Source organism: Chinchilla lanigera, unplaced genomic scaffold (assembly GCF_000276665.1).
Source record: "Chinchilla lanigera isolate Chin_1 unplaced genomic scaffold, ChiLan1.0 scaffold00057, whole genome shotgun sequence".
Taxonomy (NCBI): Eukaryota; Metazoa; Chordata; class Mammalia; order Rodentia; family Chinchillidae; genus Chinchilla; species Chinchilla lanigera.
The window spans coordinates 2443852-2459180 of NW_004955458.1; the positions used below are offsets into that span (position 1 = coordinate 2443852).

The window sequence follows — 15329 nt, forward strand, 5'->3', positions numbered from 1 at the left end:
AATTTTGAACAAGGTGAATTATAAAATAAAACAATGTCACAGACTAAGAGTGTGTATCAAGGGGAAGCCAGGTCAGTGAGCATGGAGCTAGTTTTGATAAAGTAGAGCAGTGGTGGTAAACTTACAGTACATGTGCTGCAAGCATTTGAAAATAACTTTAAGATAAAATAATAAAATAATATTCTATTAAGTTTCACATCAGAATACAGTAGCCACTTCACAGTTGGATAAAATGATTCATTTTTAAGTTCCTTTTCTTCTTTTAGAAAAATGAATACCTATTCCTCAGAACATTGCTCACTGTAACTCTAAGTAATTACATGTAAGCAAAGTGACTTAATTACTCCTTCCCAGAGTATTATTTCAGGAAGTTTATTATGTTTTGTTAGAGTACACATTTGTGACATTTTGATAAGTGTATACAATGTACAATGTTTAAATCACATTAAATATATTTATCTCCAGAGACATTTAGTATTTATTTTTTAAGTACATCTTTGCAGTATATGAAGTTTATAGTCATGGTAGGAAATAGGTGCATATGCATAACCTAGATTGATTCTTTTTTAATCCACTTGCCTTTCCCACGCACCACCTTCCATCCTTCTCTAAATTCCCTTTCCACATTTTCATTCTAATTGTTGTTATTATTTTTAGTTTATTATTTTATTTCTTACTTATGACATACAATCTTTACATTCATTGTAGGAATTTGGTACATGTCAATGACAAATAGAAAATAAACCTTTTTACTTCCGCTGCTCGTCCCTCTTCCCTTTGCCCTCATACACCCAGATCCCCTCCAATTTGTGCAAAATCTGTCTCCTTGTTTTCTTCTATGACTCTTCTGCTTTGCTTTGTCTGTGTACTTAGCCTTCCACAAATGAGAGATACCATGTAATATTAAATTTGTGTCTGGTTTATTTCACTTAATGTATTTTCTAAATGCATTCTTTTTCCATCAGATATCTTGAATTCATCCTTCTCTTTAAACCAGAGTAGTATTCTATTATGTATACGTATACGCCATGTTTTCCTTAGCTATTCATCTGTTGATACGCACACAGACTGCTTCCATTTAGCTATTATGAATTCTGCTGTTATATATTGGTATGCATATATCACTGTAATATGATGCGTTTAGCTGTCTGGGGAAGATCTAGCTCAAATGAAATTTGTAATTTTAACTCTTTGAGAAAAATCCATACTAATTCTCGTAATAGTTGTAGCAGTTTACATTCCCACCAACAATCCAGGAGGGTTACATTTTCACCATACCCGCACCAGCATTTGCTATTCCTTGATTTCTTGATGATTGCCCCTCTGTCTGGTGTGAGATACAACCTTAGCATTGCTTTAATTTGTATTTCGCTAATGACCAGAGATGCTGAACATTTATTCACATATTTATTGCCTATTGTAATTCTGCTGGAAAGTGGCTATTAATTTCACTTGCTCGTTTTTTGCTAGGGTCTTTTGCTTTGGGTGGTCCAACTCTTTATATGTTCTAGATATGAGACCTCTCTCTGAGAAGTAGCTGGCAAAAATTTTGCCCATTTATGGGTCTTCTTTTCACTTCACTAATTATTTCCTTTCTGTGAAGAAGCTTTTTAAATTTGATATAATCACATTTGTTGATTCTTGCTTTTATTATTTGTGCAAAGTTGGAATTCTGTTCAGAAAGTCCTTCTTAGACCCATGACTTAAACTGTTTCACCTGTTTTGTCTTTTAGTTCACTGATTCTGTTTAAATGTGTCGATCTGTAGTCCATTTTGATTTGGGGTTAAGAAAGATACGGGTGAAACTTCAATCTACTGCTAATTGCCATTTTTTTTCCAGCGCCGACTGTAGAACTTTGTAGTACAACCTAAAGTTAGGTATTATGATGCCTCCTTTTGTGTTCTGCTGTGCAGGATTGCTTTTCTATTCTGGACTTTCTTGGTTTCATATGCATTTTAAGATTGTGTCCTCTAGTTCTATGAGGAATGCCGTTGGCATTTTGATGGAGATAGTACTGAATCTATACAACAGTTTTAGAAGTATGTTCACTTTGGAAACATTGGTTCTGGCTCTCCAGGAGCAGGGGACATCCTTCCATTGTCGATGTTTCTTCAATCTCCTTTTTTTGAGTATTGTAGTTTTCTTTGTATAGTTCTTTCACTGCCTTGACTAGGATAGTTCTTGTGTTTAATTTTTATTGGTGCCATTATGAATGGTATTATTACTCTAATTTCTTTTTCTATGAGTACATTAATGGTATACATGACTGCTATTGCTTTTTTGTGTTAATTTTGTATCCTGTTACATTGATGAAATTGGTTATTAATTCTAAGGATTTTTGGTGGAAATTCTAACAGTTTATGGAGACTATCATGTCATCTTCAAGTAATAGTTTTATTTCTTCCTTTCCTATACCCATCCCCTTTATTTATTTCCTCTGCCTGGTTGCTGTGGATAATATTTCAAGTATATGTTTAACAGGAATGGTGGTAATAGGCATCCTTAATTTCTTCCTGATTTTAGGGAGAATGCTTTCAGTTTTTCCCCATGTAATATGATGTTGGACATTGTTTTATCATAAAGAGTTTTCATCAGATTTAGGGTCTTCTATACCTACTTTTAAAAAAATGTTTCTCAAGAAGGAGTGTTGAATTTTGTCAAAAGCTTTTCTTTATCTACTGATATGGTCATATCATTTTTGTCTTTGCTTCTATTTATAATATATGTTGCATCTAAGTTCTTTAACAGTTTTTGCAGAGCAAGATATGTTTAAAAGTGAGAGAAACATGATACACATCAGCCATGCAATGGTGACTGGCAACTGTGAGCCCACTGTCAGTGTGCGTGTGTGTATGTGTGTATATGTGTGTATGTATGTGTGTGTGTGTGTGTGTGTGTTTATGAGAGGAATTTATTATATATCTCAAAGTCAGGAAGAGACAGCTTTAGAAAATATACTGTTCTGCTATGATACATGGAGATGCAGTAAAGCATCTGATAATTCCATAATTAGGTGCTTTCCCTCATCTCAAATACAGGACAATCCCATGTACAAGTTGGAATGCGCATTTCTTCTTCCTCTACCAGTGATATTAAAATTTCCAGATAGATGCTCTCTAGTTTTTATTTTATTAACTCTCCCATTTCTGATTCTCACTCTCCTGAATCTTAGGACCTGAGTGATAATTTGACTGCAATAGTTTAATAAAGCAATATGCTCTGCATTCAATACATAAGAAAACAAGAATATGAGATACAAGTCTACTACACTTGAAAGATGGGTAAACAGAAAATGTGTGTATAACAGTATCATGGGTGGAGAAATATATATATATATATTATATATATGCAATTTTATAATCTTCCCTTGTAGACCAAGGAATGATGGTAGGGGTATCTATTTAATGTTGTCCTGGAGTGTGGAGTCAATCCTAGTTTAGTTCAGTTCCTCCACTTTCTGTTTATTTAAAGTATTTTATTCTTTGTCTTTCTTGAAGACTGATGGTAACAATATAGGGAAATTTGCCATGAGAGAAAAATATAATTAAATAATCAATAAAATAATAACTAAAACTAATTGTTAGGACTTCAGAACCAAAAACACAAAATATAAAACAAAATACGTATTATATTTGTACCCAGAGAATGCAGGTCATTTGTTAATGACATTTTAATTAATTGATTGTACTTGAGTGTAAGACAGGGCATGTAGAATCCTAAATTATGTCTGAAAGTAGATTCACAATTGTTAGAAATACAAAAATCTACTAAAGAAAAATCAATTTGTGACTGCAGGTAAATATCACAACACACTCAGTTTTCATGATTTTGAAAAAGTAATCACATATAGTCGTATTCAATGTCAATATAGTTTGTAACTCTGTACTGTCTGTACTGTTCCTTTGCTATTTTGTAAAATGTCGACTGTCTGTTAATATTTTCCTCCTTTTATTTTTAAAATAAAAAAAATATTCTAGCATTTTCAAGGACAGTCTTGTATAACATTAAATGTGCATTTGTGAAAGTTACTCTAAGAAATGCAATAATTTCAAAAATAAAAAGAGTCAGTGGTTGAGTAGAAAGTTGAATTTTAATATAATGGTTTTGATAAGACACAATTTATCTTTTTTCTGTGTCTTGTATAGCTCTAGCTCTTTTAGAACTATCCTTTACCCTCCGAAGGCAGAAGATGAAGAGAAAGGGAGTCATAGAGCTATAGTGGTTGTCTTAATTTTAAGCCAATTTTTATTGTATATACCTATGCTTCACCTTACTTTAATATAACAAATACAAGTATAACAATGAGTTTTGTACACAACATTTGTAGATTTTTTGCTGTTAAGAGCAGAATATATTTATTGGGGGAGAGAAAGTTTCTGTCTTAGAGAGAGACAGAAGGGGTCCTGAATGGATTGCTGACAATCTAGCCTCTTTTAGGGATGTTTATAGGGTAAATCCATCACATGAGGTGTGTCCAATGTGAGAAATGTGAGAAATTGCAAGATTGGCATGAGCTGGGACAAAATTTTGGCCAACCAATAAGATTATGAATATAATTGCTCAGGTATAATTGATTAAATTGTGATCAAATGGGAAAGCAAGTCACATAGCAAGCGGGCGTGAATACAGAACAGGGGCTTTTCCTGCAGGGGTTTGGGTTAGTGGGTCTTCCTGGCTTTCTCAAGGTGATGGATACTATTTAGAATATCAGTTACTGATATTTATCCTTAGGAAGTATGTGGGTGCATTTGTTTTACCTTTTATCTTGACGATTGGGCCTCAGCTAGGGAGGTCAGTCTCTCCCACAGTTGCACGGTGTCTCATCTTCTGCACTGGCTCTTTTGAAGGCCTAGCCCTATCTGACTGCCTATGATATTTTATCTAACTTAGTTGCCTATAACATTCCCGCCTCTGAAGAAGTATCCCAAACTGCCATGAGAGAATAACAGCTGATGACTGATCTGCTTATTCAGGCTGAAAGGGGTTGGCAGTCAGAGATATTCTCCAGAGGGTCTATCTAAAGGCCCTCGACAGACACCAGGCATTTTCATCTTGGGTAGGCATATAGCTTTTATTCTAGAGGAGACAAAGCCAAAGAAACAAGTATGCATGGGTCAAATAATGGGATCAACAGGATAATTATGAATATTGTGAACAAAGATTTCCACTAAGAGGACCCAGAGATGGTTTTCCATAAAGAGGATAAAGATAAGGTATAAGGAATTTCAGAGTCTGACATGCCATTGATTTATCATCTAATAGTTTGAACAGCTATTGAGATATAAGCAGAATGATCAGGGATGTACACATAATGCTCAGTTTTTACAATTATACAAGTACTTCCTGTGCTGCTAGTGGAACGTCTAATGCCATCCAACTTTGGATGGTCTATCTCATTAATTTTATTTTATTTCTTTATTTCAGAGAGAGAGAGATGAGCTGTGGTATCACTTAAGGCCAGCTGAGTACAGTTCGTTAAAGCCTCATTATGTGTCATATAACCCTCTCCCTGAACAAGATCTGGTGGATCCTGGTGAAAGGAATTTAAAAGGAATCTGGCATATTTAATAGTTTTATCTGTATGATTACTTAGAGTTTGGCATCTTTTAGGTAAATTTTATTGAGAGTTTCACCTCCTAAATCCCTTCAACTTCATTTCATTTCAAGATCCAATGCCACACACTCTCTGCCACCAAAATTCAATCAGTCTTATGAAAGCCATTTCTAGTAGCCAGCTCCAAAATTATATGAATGTTTTCTGCTTTTGTTGTTGCTATCTGTAAGACTTCTCCCTACTGAGTTGAAACCTCAATTAAGTCTCACCCAAGTTTGTCATATAAATCATTATATTTCCAACATATAAACTACTACCTGACATACATAATAGTTGTTAAATAAATATTTATTGAATAACAAATAAAATTACCATACAAAAATGATATTTATTTAAGTTATTGAGTTAATCTCTTATGAAAATCTTTTTTATTATTAATGACTAAATATCATATTGCTAATGAGTTGAAATACATGGGCGGTGTCAAAAGAAATTTATATTCAAACTAGTATACCTAAAGAGGGTTCACCACAAGTGTAAAAGCAGGAACATGAGGAAAATTTTCTTTAAATCATCATTTGTAGAAAAATAACAGCAAAATATAAATGAATAAGAGAAAAGAAACTAATTTTGCATGAATAATCAATATCTCTCACTGCATTTATAATTCAAATATTCCAAATTAGGTCACAATCTACATCATTCATTGCTATATACAAGCTATTGATTATTCCAGATGTATGAATATTAAAATATATGGAGAAATGAATAGTGATGCAATCTTATCTACTTAGAATTTATATTCTACATTTCATACTACAAAAGTATTTCTTATTGTTCTTTTTTCTTGTTTCATTTCTCAAGATTATTTTATTTTATACCATAAAATGATATAAAATACACTGACCTTCATAATATTCCCACTGCAGAAGGAAGAAAAAGACAGCTACTACTTAAAATATCAGGAAATATATTTGAATGAATAAATAATTAAACAGTCGAATCATCCTACTTCCAAATTACTTTCGTCTTACTGCATCAAAACAGAGGAAAGAAACCCAAATGGCCTCTGATTCCTAGGTTATGAAAGCATCAGTGAAAATATATATTGCTAGAGGGTTCATACAGTCTTGGATAACCTCACTACACAGTAGTATGAGAAGTTTCAGCTGCTACAGTTAGTTTAGGCCATTTGTCTAAGAGGGTTCCTGCGTGTTACCCTGTGAAAGGCTTCCTTCACTTCCTTGTTTCTCAAAGTGTAGATGACGGGATTCAGAGCAGGTGTGACCACTGTGTACATGAGTGCCGTGGCCTTGTCTGTGTCGGGAGTGTGTGAATTTTTGGGTTGGAGATAAGTGAACAAGGCTGTACCATAGAACAGAGAAACGACCAGGAGGTGCGAAGAACACGTGGAGAAAGCTTTGCATCTGCCAGCTGCTGAAGGGATTCTCAGGATTGCCAAGAGAATGCGTGTATAGGAGCATAGAATGAGAAAACAAGGACTCATAATGAAGAGCACAGAAACAACAAAAACCACAACCTCATGGTGGGAAGTGTCCACACAAGCCAGTTTCACTACAGGCATGATGTCACAAAAGAAATGTTCGATCTTTCCTGTTCCACAGAAAGGGAGACTGAAGATCCATCTGATCTGTGCTGATTCTACCACCATCCCAGTGATCCAAGATGCTGCGGCCAATTTCAAACAGACAGGAGGGCTCATCAGGAGAGTGTAATGCAGAGGGTAACAAACAGCTACAAAGCGGTCATAAGCCATGGCTGCCAGCAGGCAGCATTCTGTCAGTCCCAAGATGGCAAATATGTACATCTGGGCTGCACAACCACCCACACTTATGGTCTTGTTCTCCACCAGCAGGTGCACCAGCGTCTGAGGCACCACACTGGTGATGTAGCACATCTCCAAAAAGGAGAGGTTCACCAGGAAGAAATACATGGGAGTGTGCAGGGAAGGGGTGACCCAGATCAGACAGATGATGATGAGGTTTCCTCCCACAGTAAATAAGTACATGATTAAGAAAATGATGAAGAGTACAATTTGTATCTCAGCTAGAGAAGAAAAAGCCACAAATGTGAATTTAGTGCAGAAAGACTGGTTTCTGCTCATCATGGGCTCAAAGTCAGACATCTGTAAAGATAATAGTGAAGGTGGATAGTGCCTAGGAATTCTGTCATCAAACTCAGTTCTCAAAATTCAGGAAAAGAGCTTTTGTAACATCAGGGTTTTGAGATGAAATCTAGACAAGTGAATTTTTCTATTACATTTTCATAAATGGCTACACAATTAAAATTCATGAACAGTTATTTCCCATTTTCAATTGTATTTTTCCATAGAAATTGATAGGAAAATAAAGTTTAATTTCTGGATTCTCATTTTTACTTATGTCTTAGTGTTACAAAATTATACAAGACATTATAATATGGAGTCATGTCAAATATAAATGTTCAAAACAAAATTCAGAAGTGTTATATTCTAATCTTAATTCTGTAAACTTCTAACCATATTAAAATTCCTAAAATGGCATATATTACCAGTCACTTATCTACACATTTACAAAAGTGTTTTTACTCATTTAATTTTAACAGAATAAGTCAGTGGTTAGGCAACTAAGTTCAGGAACCTAAAACCAACAGAATCTCTTTTCTGCAACATTTATGCAACATCACAGGAAATCATCATCTTGAGGACATACCAAAAACCACAAGTAAACTCACTTTTTCTTCTTGGACTTCTAGAACTACTACATTTCCAAATTATAGCATGGTGACAGAATTCACAGTGTTTTTATTCTTATTAGAGACCACAGGGATTACATCAATGACATCACTTAATTATGTTAGTCTCGAGAGGAATATGTCAAAAACAACAATGTATGTTCAATGAGCAATTTGAATTTTGTCTTTTGAATGTATTTCCAAAGATAATCTATTGTTATCAGTTATTTCACTTAATTTTCAATAAACTAGGATTATAAATGTATCCATTTTATAATTATTATTAAATTTTATGGCTATTTGACATATTATTCTTTTAAAAATTCTCAGTGATAATTTATTTCCTTTACAGTAATAGAATGTGAGTACAGTACAGAACACACAGCAAGCTCTATAAACCCCACAGATAGCATTTACTTTATTCATTACTTATGACTCAATTATTATAACACAAAGCATGGTCAGGAAAATATATTTCTAGTACAGATAATTAAAATGTGTTGTGTGGCATAAAACTACAGTGAATCCTTAAAATAAAAAAAATATAGTAAAGGAGACATTTAAAACACTACCCCTCATTGCAAACACTGTTATCACATTACTTTGACCACTTCTCTGAAATAGTTTTGAAGTACTCTTTCCTACACATCTTTAGTTTCTCTATTGGGGCTGCCTCAAAATCCTAAATCAATAAAAACATGTACATTTCATGGTCATTTTGACTTTGAGGAACAGCCACAAATCACTTGTTGCCAGATACACCAAGTAAGGTGGATGAGGATATGCTATTATTTATGTATCACTTTGCATTTCTGTTGGTTGAAACTCAGCAGCAGAATTTGCTGAATTTTTCATAGATCTTATTAAAGACATTTTCAATTGAGGACTTCCAAAACTGCTTCAGAAAGTGGCAAAAACAGTGTGATAAGTGTGTTCAAAGTGAGGGCAAGCATCTTTAAGGGGATTAATGGCAATATGTCTTCTACTGTAAAAATTATTTTTTACTGCAGCATCAACCACTTTCTTAGTCTCTTTCTTGGCACTGGGCCAAAATGCCCAACATCCACAACATGAGGGAGAAGAGGTTCATTTTGGCTCACAGTCATAGTTCACATTGGCTGGCTCCAAGGCAGAAATGATATGGTAGAAAGGCATGAGTGTAGGAAAACTGATAAATTCGTCGTGGCCAGGAAGCAGATGTTGAGGGAAGAAGCTGGAGAGACATCTATGCCCTTCCTGCTCATGTCCCCAGTAACCCACATCTTCCAATCAAATTCCACTTTGTAATAGTATTTAGCTATGCACTCTTTAGTGGATTAATCCCCTGATAAGTATAGTTTCCCGTGATCCAATCACTTTCCAAGAGCACCATCTCTGAACACATGGGACTGGGGGGTATTCTAGACCTAAACAATAGCATTCAGCCCCTGGTTCCCAACAGATCCTATCATCTGTTTATGCAAAACGTGTTTAGTCCACCTTTTAAAATTCCTGAAGTTTTAACAGTTCCAGCATTGCAGAAAAGTCCAAGTTCAAAGTCTCCTCTGAGACTCAAGGCAAACTCTTAGATATAAGCACTTGTAAAAATCAAAGTTAAATACTTTCACCATAACTTCACAGTATAAACTTTTCCATTCCAAAGCAGAAACAGAGGAGGATAAAAAGTAATGAAACCAAAGCAAGACCAAACTCAAGGCAAATAATAAATCCTGTAGCTCCATATCTAGCATCCAGGGCAAGTTGCAGCAAACTGTAACCTCCAAAAGGCTTGGACAGCTCTGTCTCAATGAGATTGTCAATTGCAGCCCTCATGGTTTATCTCTTGGTGTGTTTGTGCTCACTGCCTGTGTATTTGCTCAGCACACATTCCATGTTCATGGTATCTTTTCTTTCTAATGCAACACCAAACTTTTCAAATGGTATTTTTGCTCCTGATTATCACTGAAGAGCTTAGTGAAATCAGCAAGCAGTACTCATGTTTCAACCAGAATTTTGAACTGCCTTGAAATTTCTCTGCCTGATTAATTAGTCTCTGAACCTCAATCTCAACCTCCTACAATGTCTCAGGACACAGACAAATTTTAGATACATTTTTTGCCAGACTGTAATATGTATTATCTCAAGTGAGTAGAGTCCTTATTCTCAGCTGAAAGCTGCTAAATCTTGCTTTTTCTTCTGATATTTCTTTCAGTGCTCTGCTCTCTAATGGGATATTGTGGTCAGACCACGTGGTTAGTTATAATCACAACAACAACCCTACTTCTCTGGTAACAATATCCGTCTTAGTCACTTTATTGTCACTAGGGCCAAAGTCTTGACAACAAAAAAAGAAAATTATTTTGGCTCATGGTTATACTACACAGTCAACTGGCTCAAAGACAGAAACAGTGTGGTGAGAGTATCTGGAGAGAGGATATCTACTCATGTGATGGTGGCCAGGAAGCAAGGATTAATGGGAGCAGCAGAGAAGGAAGATATATCACTCTAGATCATGACCCAGCCCTTCCAACCAGACTTTACCCAGTAAATGCATGTTTAATAATTCCACTGAATATGATACACCTATCCTGTATACAATCAAAAAATGCATTAATCCTGCCTCAGTAAAGCAAATTATTTGATTGATTCTTCTATTTCTCTTCATATCAGTGATATAAATGCTATGATGAAATATTAACAATACTTAAATACTGCTCTACAGTCAATGAATCTCTTATTACATGAGATAGAGACAAGAGAGGGATATAAACAATGGTTTTAAAAATATATGTGTATATTTATGTACATACATGTATATATGTGTTCTTAACAAAATACTGAGAAAATAACCATGACGATTATAGTTCTCCATTCTGTCAGCTGTCATGTCATCATAGATGGTGTATATAAACTACCTTCTATTATCAATTGTGTAGTTCTTTTGCCTTCACCAAGCATAGTAGTGTATAGTGGTTGTTTACCTGTCAAGTTACCCCAAAACTTCATTCCCAAAGATTCCTGGGTTAGAAGGTTGCAATCTCTTGAGCTGAATCATGAAACACGCAATAACAAAAGAGGCCTGAAGAACTCTGTACTACAGACAAGTACTTCTCATCTCCACTGACAGTCCAGTAACACTACCATTTCTCCTAACTAATCTGAGAAGTCACCCCAGCCAATACTATACCACATTTTTTAGCCTATTGACTCAGAGGATTGTGGAGCCCAACGTGGCCATCTGGAAGTCTAAACTCTGAGTTTGGTGGAATCATTGTATCTCTGGGCAGAAACATTTCCTTTTCTGGAACTAGGACTTCTAGGCTAGCAGAAAATAAAGTCATGGAAGCAAAATTTTTATAGGTTATCTGGGATAAAGGTGAAGTGTTTTACACCTAGTTTTTATTTTTTGGTACTGAGAATAGAACTCAGGATTTTCTGCTTGCTAGCCAGGTGCTTGTGCCACTGACCTATATTCCTGGCTCCACCCCTAGCTTTTACTTGTCAGTAGCTCCACGCTGGTCCTTCATAAACAGAAAAAAAAAAAAAAAACTTTTTGAAACAGTGATAAGAACATGAACTGGATTGAAGTTATTTTTGAGTAAATAGCACTTTGAAATACCAGGAACTAGTAGCAACACTTTAGAGATGTTTGGCCAGAATGCCAGAGAAAGACAATATTGTCTAGAGAAAAAAGAAGGAATAAGACCAGATTGGTTGTTATTATTATTCACTGTTTTTTTAAAATGGGAGAATTATGAGTCTGATTAATAGCCGAGGTGAAGGAGCCATGGACAGTAAAGCTTTTCTTTCTCACATTTTTGAAATATAGCAATATGATCTTAATTTAACTTAAATCATACACTCAAAATATTAACTAGAATGCTGATTGTCTATTATTTACAAATAAAGATGTTTATAATTTAATACTTTGTGCTTATAATATTTTTGAGATAGAATTCATTGTAGTGTCTTCCAAAAACATTTTTGTGATGGATTAAGTTTATCTATTACTGGTAATATCAAGAATGATAATAACAGTACTACTATTATGACTAATAACAAGAGCTAGTATTTTTATTGTTTACCATTTGTTGGGCTCATGCTTGATTTTTATTGTAACTCTTCTCACTGGAATAGATACTGTTATCTGCATTGTAAAATCTAAGAAAACTAAGTATAGAGCTATTAAATAATTTTCCAAGCTATAAACGAAAGGAACAGATTCAGGATCTGAAGTCAAGCTATCTTCTGTACTGTCTTGGTTTTACTGTCCTCAGTTGTCTGTTCCAGATAAATTTTAGTATAATGTGGTGAAGAAATTGTACTTAAAAACCCTGTGGAAGTACCTAAAATGCCAGGACAGATTACTGGTAGACATGCAGATGTTACAGTTGCTGCTATGGAGGGCTCAGAAGGAGATTATGGGTGTACTATTAGACGGTAAAGAAGAACGCTCTTTGTTTAGGGTGAAATAAAATTTAACAAAATACTTTCTTGCGTTTGTGTAGGAAGCAAAGCTTGTAAATAAAGGAATTGGATATTTAGCTTATGAAGTATATTAGCAAAGTATTGAAACCTTTTGTTGCTTACATGTGAAAGGACAAAGATAAGTGGGATAAAAACAAAAAGGAACTAGGACTTGGTCATTTTGGATATTCTTTGCGATGTTAAAAAGATTATTGTCATTGCAATTTAGCACTTAAGAAAATTCATTTTGGAGAGAAAATATTTATTTTTACCCTCTTTTTTTACTTAATAATAGCAATTTTGTGCAACAAGTCAGATGTCTTTTTTGCACTTTTTATCTCTAAAGAGTCAGCATAAATGTTTTGTGACTCTTTAAACATCTTTAAAAAGTAAATGAGCAAGTAGTTGAGGGAGTGCATCTTAGCAATACACTTTGCCAGCATTAACAAGTCCCTAGATCTGATCTCAAGCATTGCCAAGGAAGGGGAGGGTAGAGAAATAAAAAGCCTTTACACTTCTACTTCAACTCATAAATTTACCTTTATTACAAAGAACTTAGGATATTTTTATCACCAAAAATGTTGAACAACTTGTATCTATAGGTTGTATTCATCCATTGTGAAGTTACAGAGAGCAGAACTCTCTTACGAGAGTAGAATTGGATTACTGGGGAGAATAAATTGAATGTATGTAATCTGCTATGTGACAAAGCACTATATAATAAATCATCTATCAATGATTACCCTCAAAATTTGTGAAACAAGAATATTCACCACCTGAGTAAAAGGGTATAAAATGGCAACTACCTTGCTGCAAACCATATTATTATGGAAATAAATAATTTACTATCAATGAACATTTACAGCATTTGTATTTATGGTTTCTGCCAGATCCAATTACAGTAATTGTCATTCATCGTTGTTGACTTTTAGGATATAACTTATTGTCCGCAAAATGCATTAACAGAGAAGTCACATAGTATTTGTATATTGAATAGTTTATTTAATGTTATCAGAGGGAAACAAATATTATCAAAAGAGAACAAAAATATTCTGATAATTTAAAATATATATACAATATTCTCATAAAATTACCGCTCAACATGAATTTCAAAGCCTGTATGAAAAAAATCTCAAAAAATACCTACAGTATTTTAAGTCCTATTTAAAAGAAACATTATAGGCAATCTTTTAGTATGCAAAGTAACTGGACTCCTAAAAAGTAATTTTGAATTTAGTGGGGAAAAATAGTTTAGGCTATTAAAAATGTACATACTCCAGTTTAAATTTCCTGTTCTCATGCTTTTAATGTTAACACACCCCGTTTGGGTTAATTTAATTTGTATTTGCCATTTCTAGATGGATGATATCCTCTGAATTATCATATTTACATTTTAAAACTCAAATCTATGAATCAAACCCTAGACCAAAGTGAGGTCTGATTTTGACACTTTAAGTGAAGTTCCTAAACAGCTTCTCATGGACATTCCTTCATCTTTGTGCTTATTCAAATGAGAATTATGAAAATGTAATCTGTTTGCTATGGAGAGAATTTACTTCTTGTCTACCAGTTTATAGATAAGCCAAAAAATCTATAGGAGATAAATTTTGCCTTTTTCATCAGAAATATCCAAAATTGTAACATAAAAATTTTCAACTAAAATAATCAAGATAAAGCACCCAAGCAATGACAGTAATGTGCAGTTAATGAATGAATTGTACAATTTCACTTTAGGAATTTCTTGAAAAGGAGCTGAACAACTCCTCAGTGATAGTCCTATATCTAAACAGTGAGCTGTATTGTATCTATTTTTCCACCTGTACAGTGTGTGAAGAATACTTACTTAGGAACAGATAATGCAGACAAGGGATTTACATGACAATATTTTTGAGATCATATAAATATTCTATTTAAAATTTTTGAAAAGAATACATGATTCAGGGGCTGGGGATTTAGCTCAGCAGCACAGCGCCTGCCTGGCAAGTGCAAGGTTGTGAGTTTGATTCCTGGTACTGGAAAAAAAAAAACAAAAAAAAAAAAAAAAAAGAATACATGATTCAGGAATGCATCTAGGGCTGGAGATATAGCTCAGCAGCATAAGCACCTGACTGGCAAGCATAAGGTCCTGAGTTCAATTGCCAGTACCAAAAAAAAAAAAAAAAAAAAGGAATGCATCTATTTTTACTTTTTTGTCCAACATTACAAATGTTTTCTTCAAAATGGTGTAATGGTGCATGGTTATTTATTTGGAACCAATGTGAATGAAGACAGATCAAATATGTTTTCTGTCTTCTTTGGATGGTGGGGGAAGGGAAGTTCTGGGGATATAATCGAGGGCTTTGAATACACTAGATCTAACACCAAGCTATACACCCAGTCCCAAATACACTTATATCTTAACTTTTTCTCAGAAGTGGTTAGAGGGCATTATTATGATTTTTGTCTGGATGTCTCCCCACCGCCTCAGGCAGTCACCGGGTGGGCTTCTAGAGTTTACTATTGATTCATGATCCAATGCTTAGATTATAGATGTGAGTACTACACTTGCACGGGGGTGGGTAGATCACATACAGTGTAAGTGTGGGAAAGAGGCTT

General features: G+C 34.5%; 1 protein-coding gene across 1 annotated transcript; it reads right to left on the reverse strand.

The window, feature by feature from the left end:
- Positions 1–6738: 6738 nt before the first annotated feature.
- LOC102013387 (olfactory receptor 10A2-like) lies at positions 6739–7701 on the reverse strand. The gene has a single exon (XM_005397241.1). The coding sequence runs from the start codon at positions 7699–7701 to the stop codon at positions 6739–6741; it is 963 nt and encodes a 320-aa protein (XP_005397298.1).
- Positions 7702–15329: the final 7628 nt, after the last annotated feature.

Coding starts and splice junctions, on each gene's coding strand:
- LOC102013387 (XM_005397241.1), bottom strand. CDS start 7,701: ATGTCTGACTTTGAGCCCATGATGAGCAGAAACCAGTCTTTCTGCACT.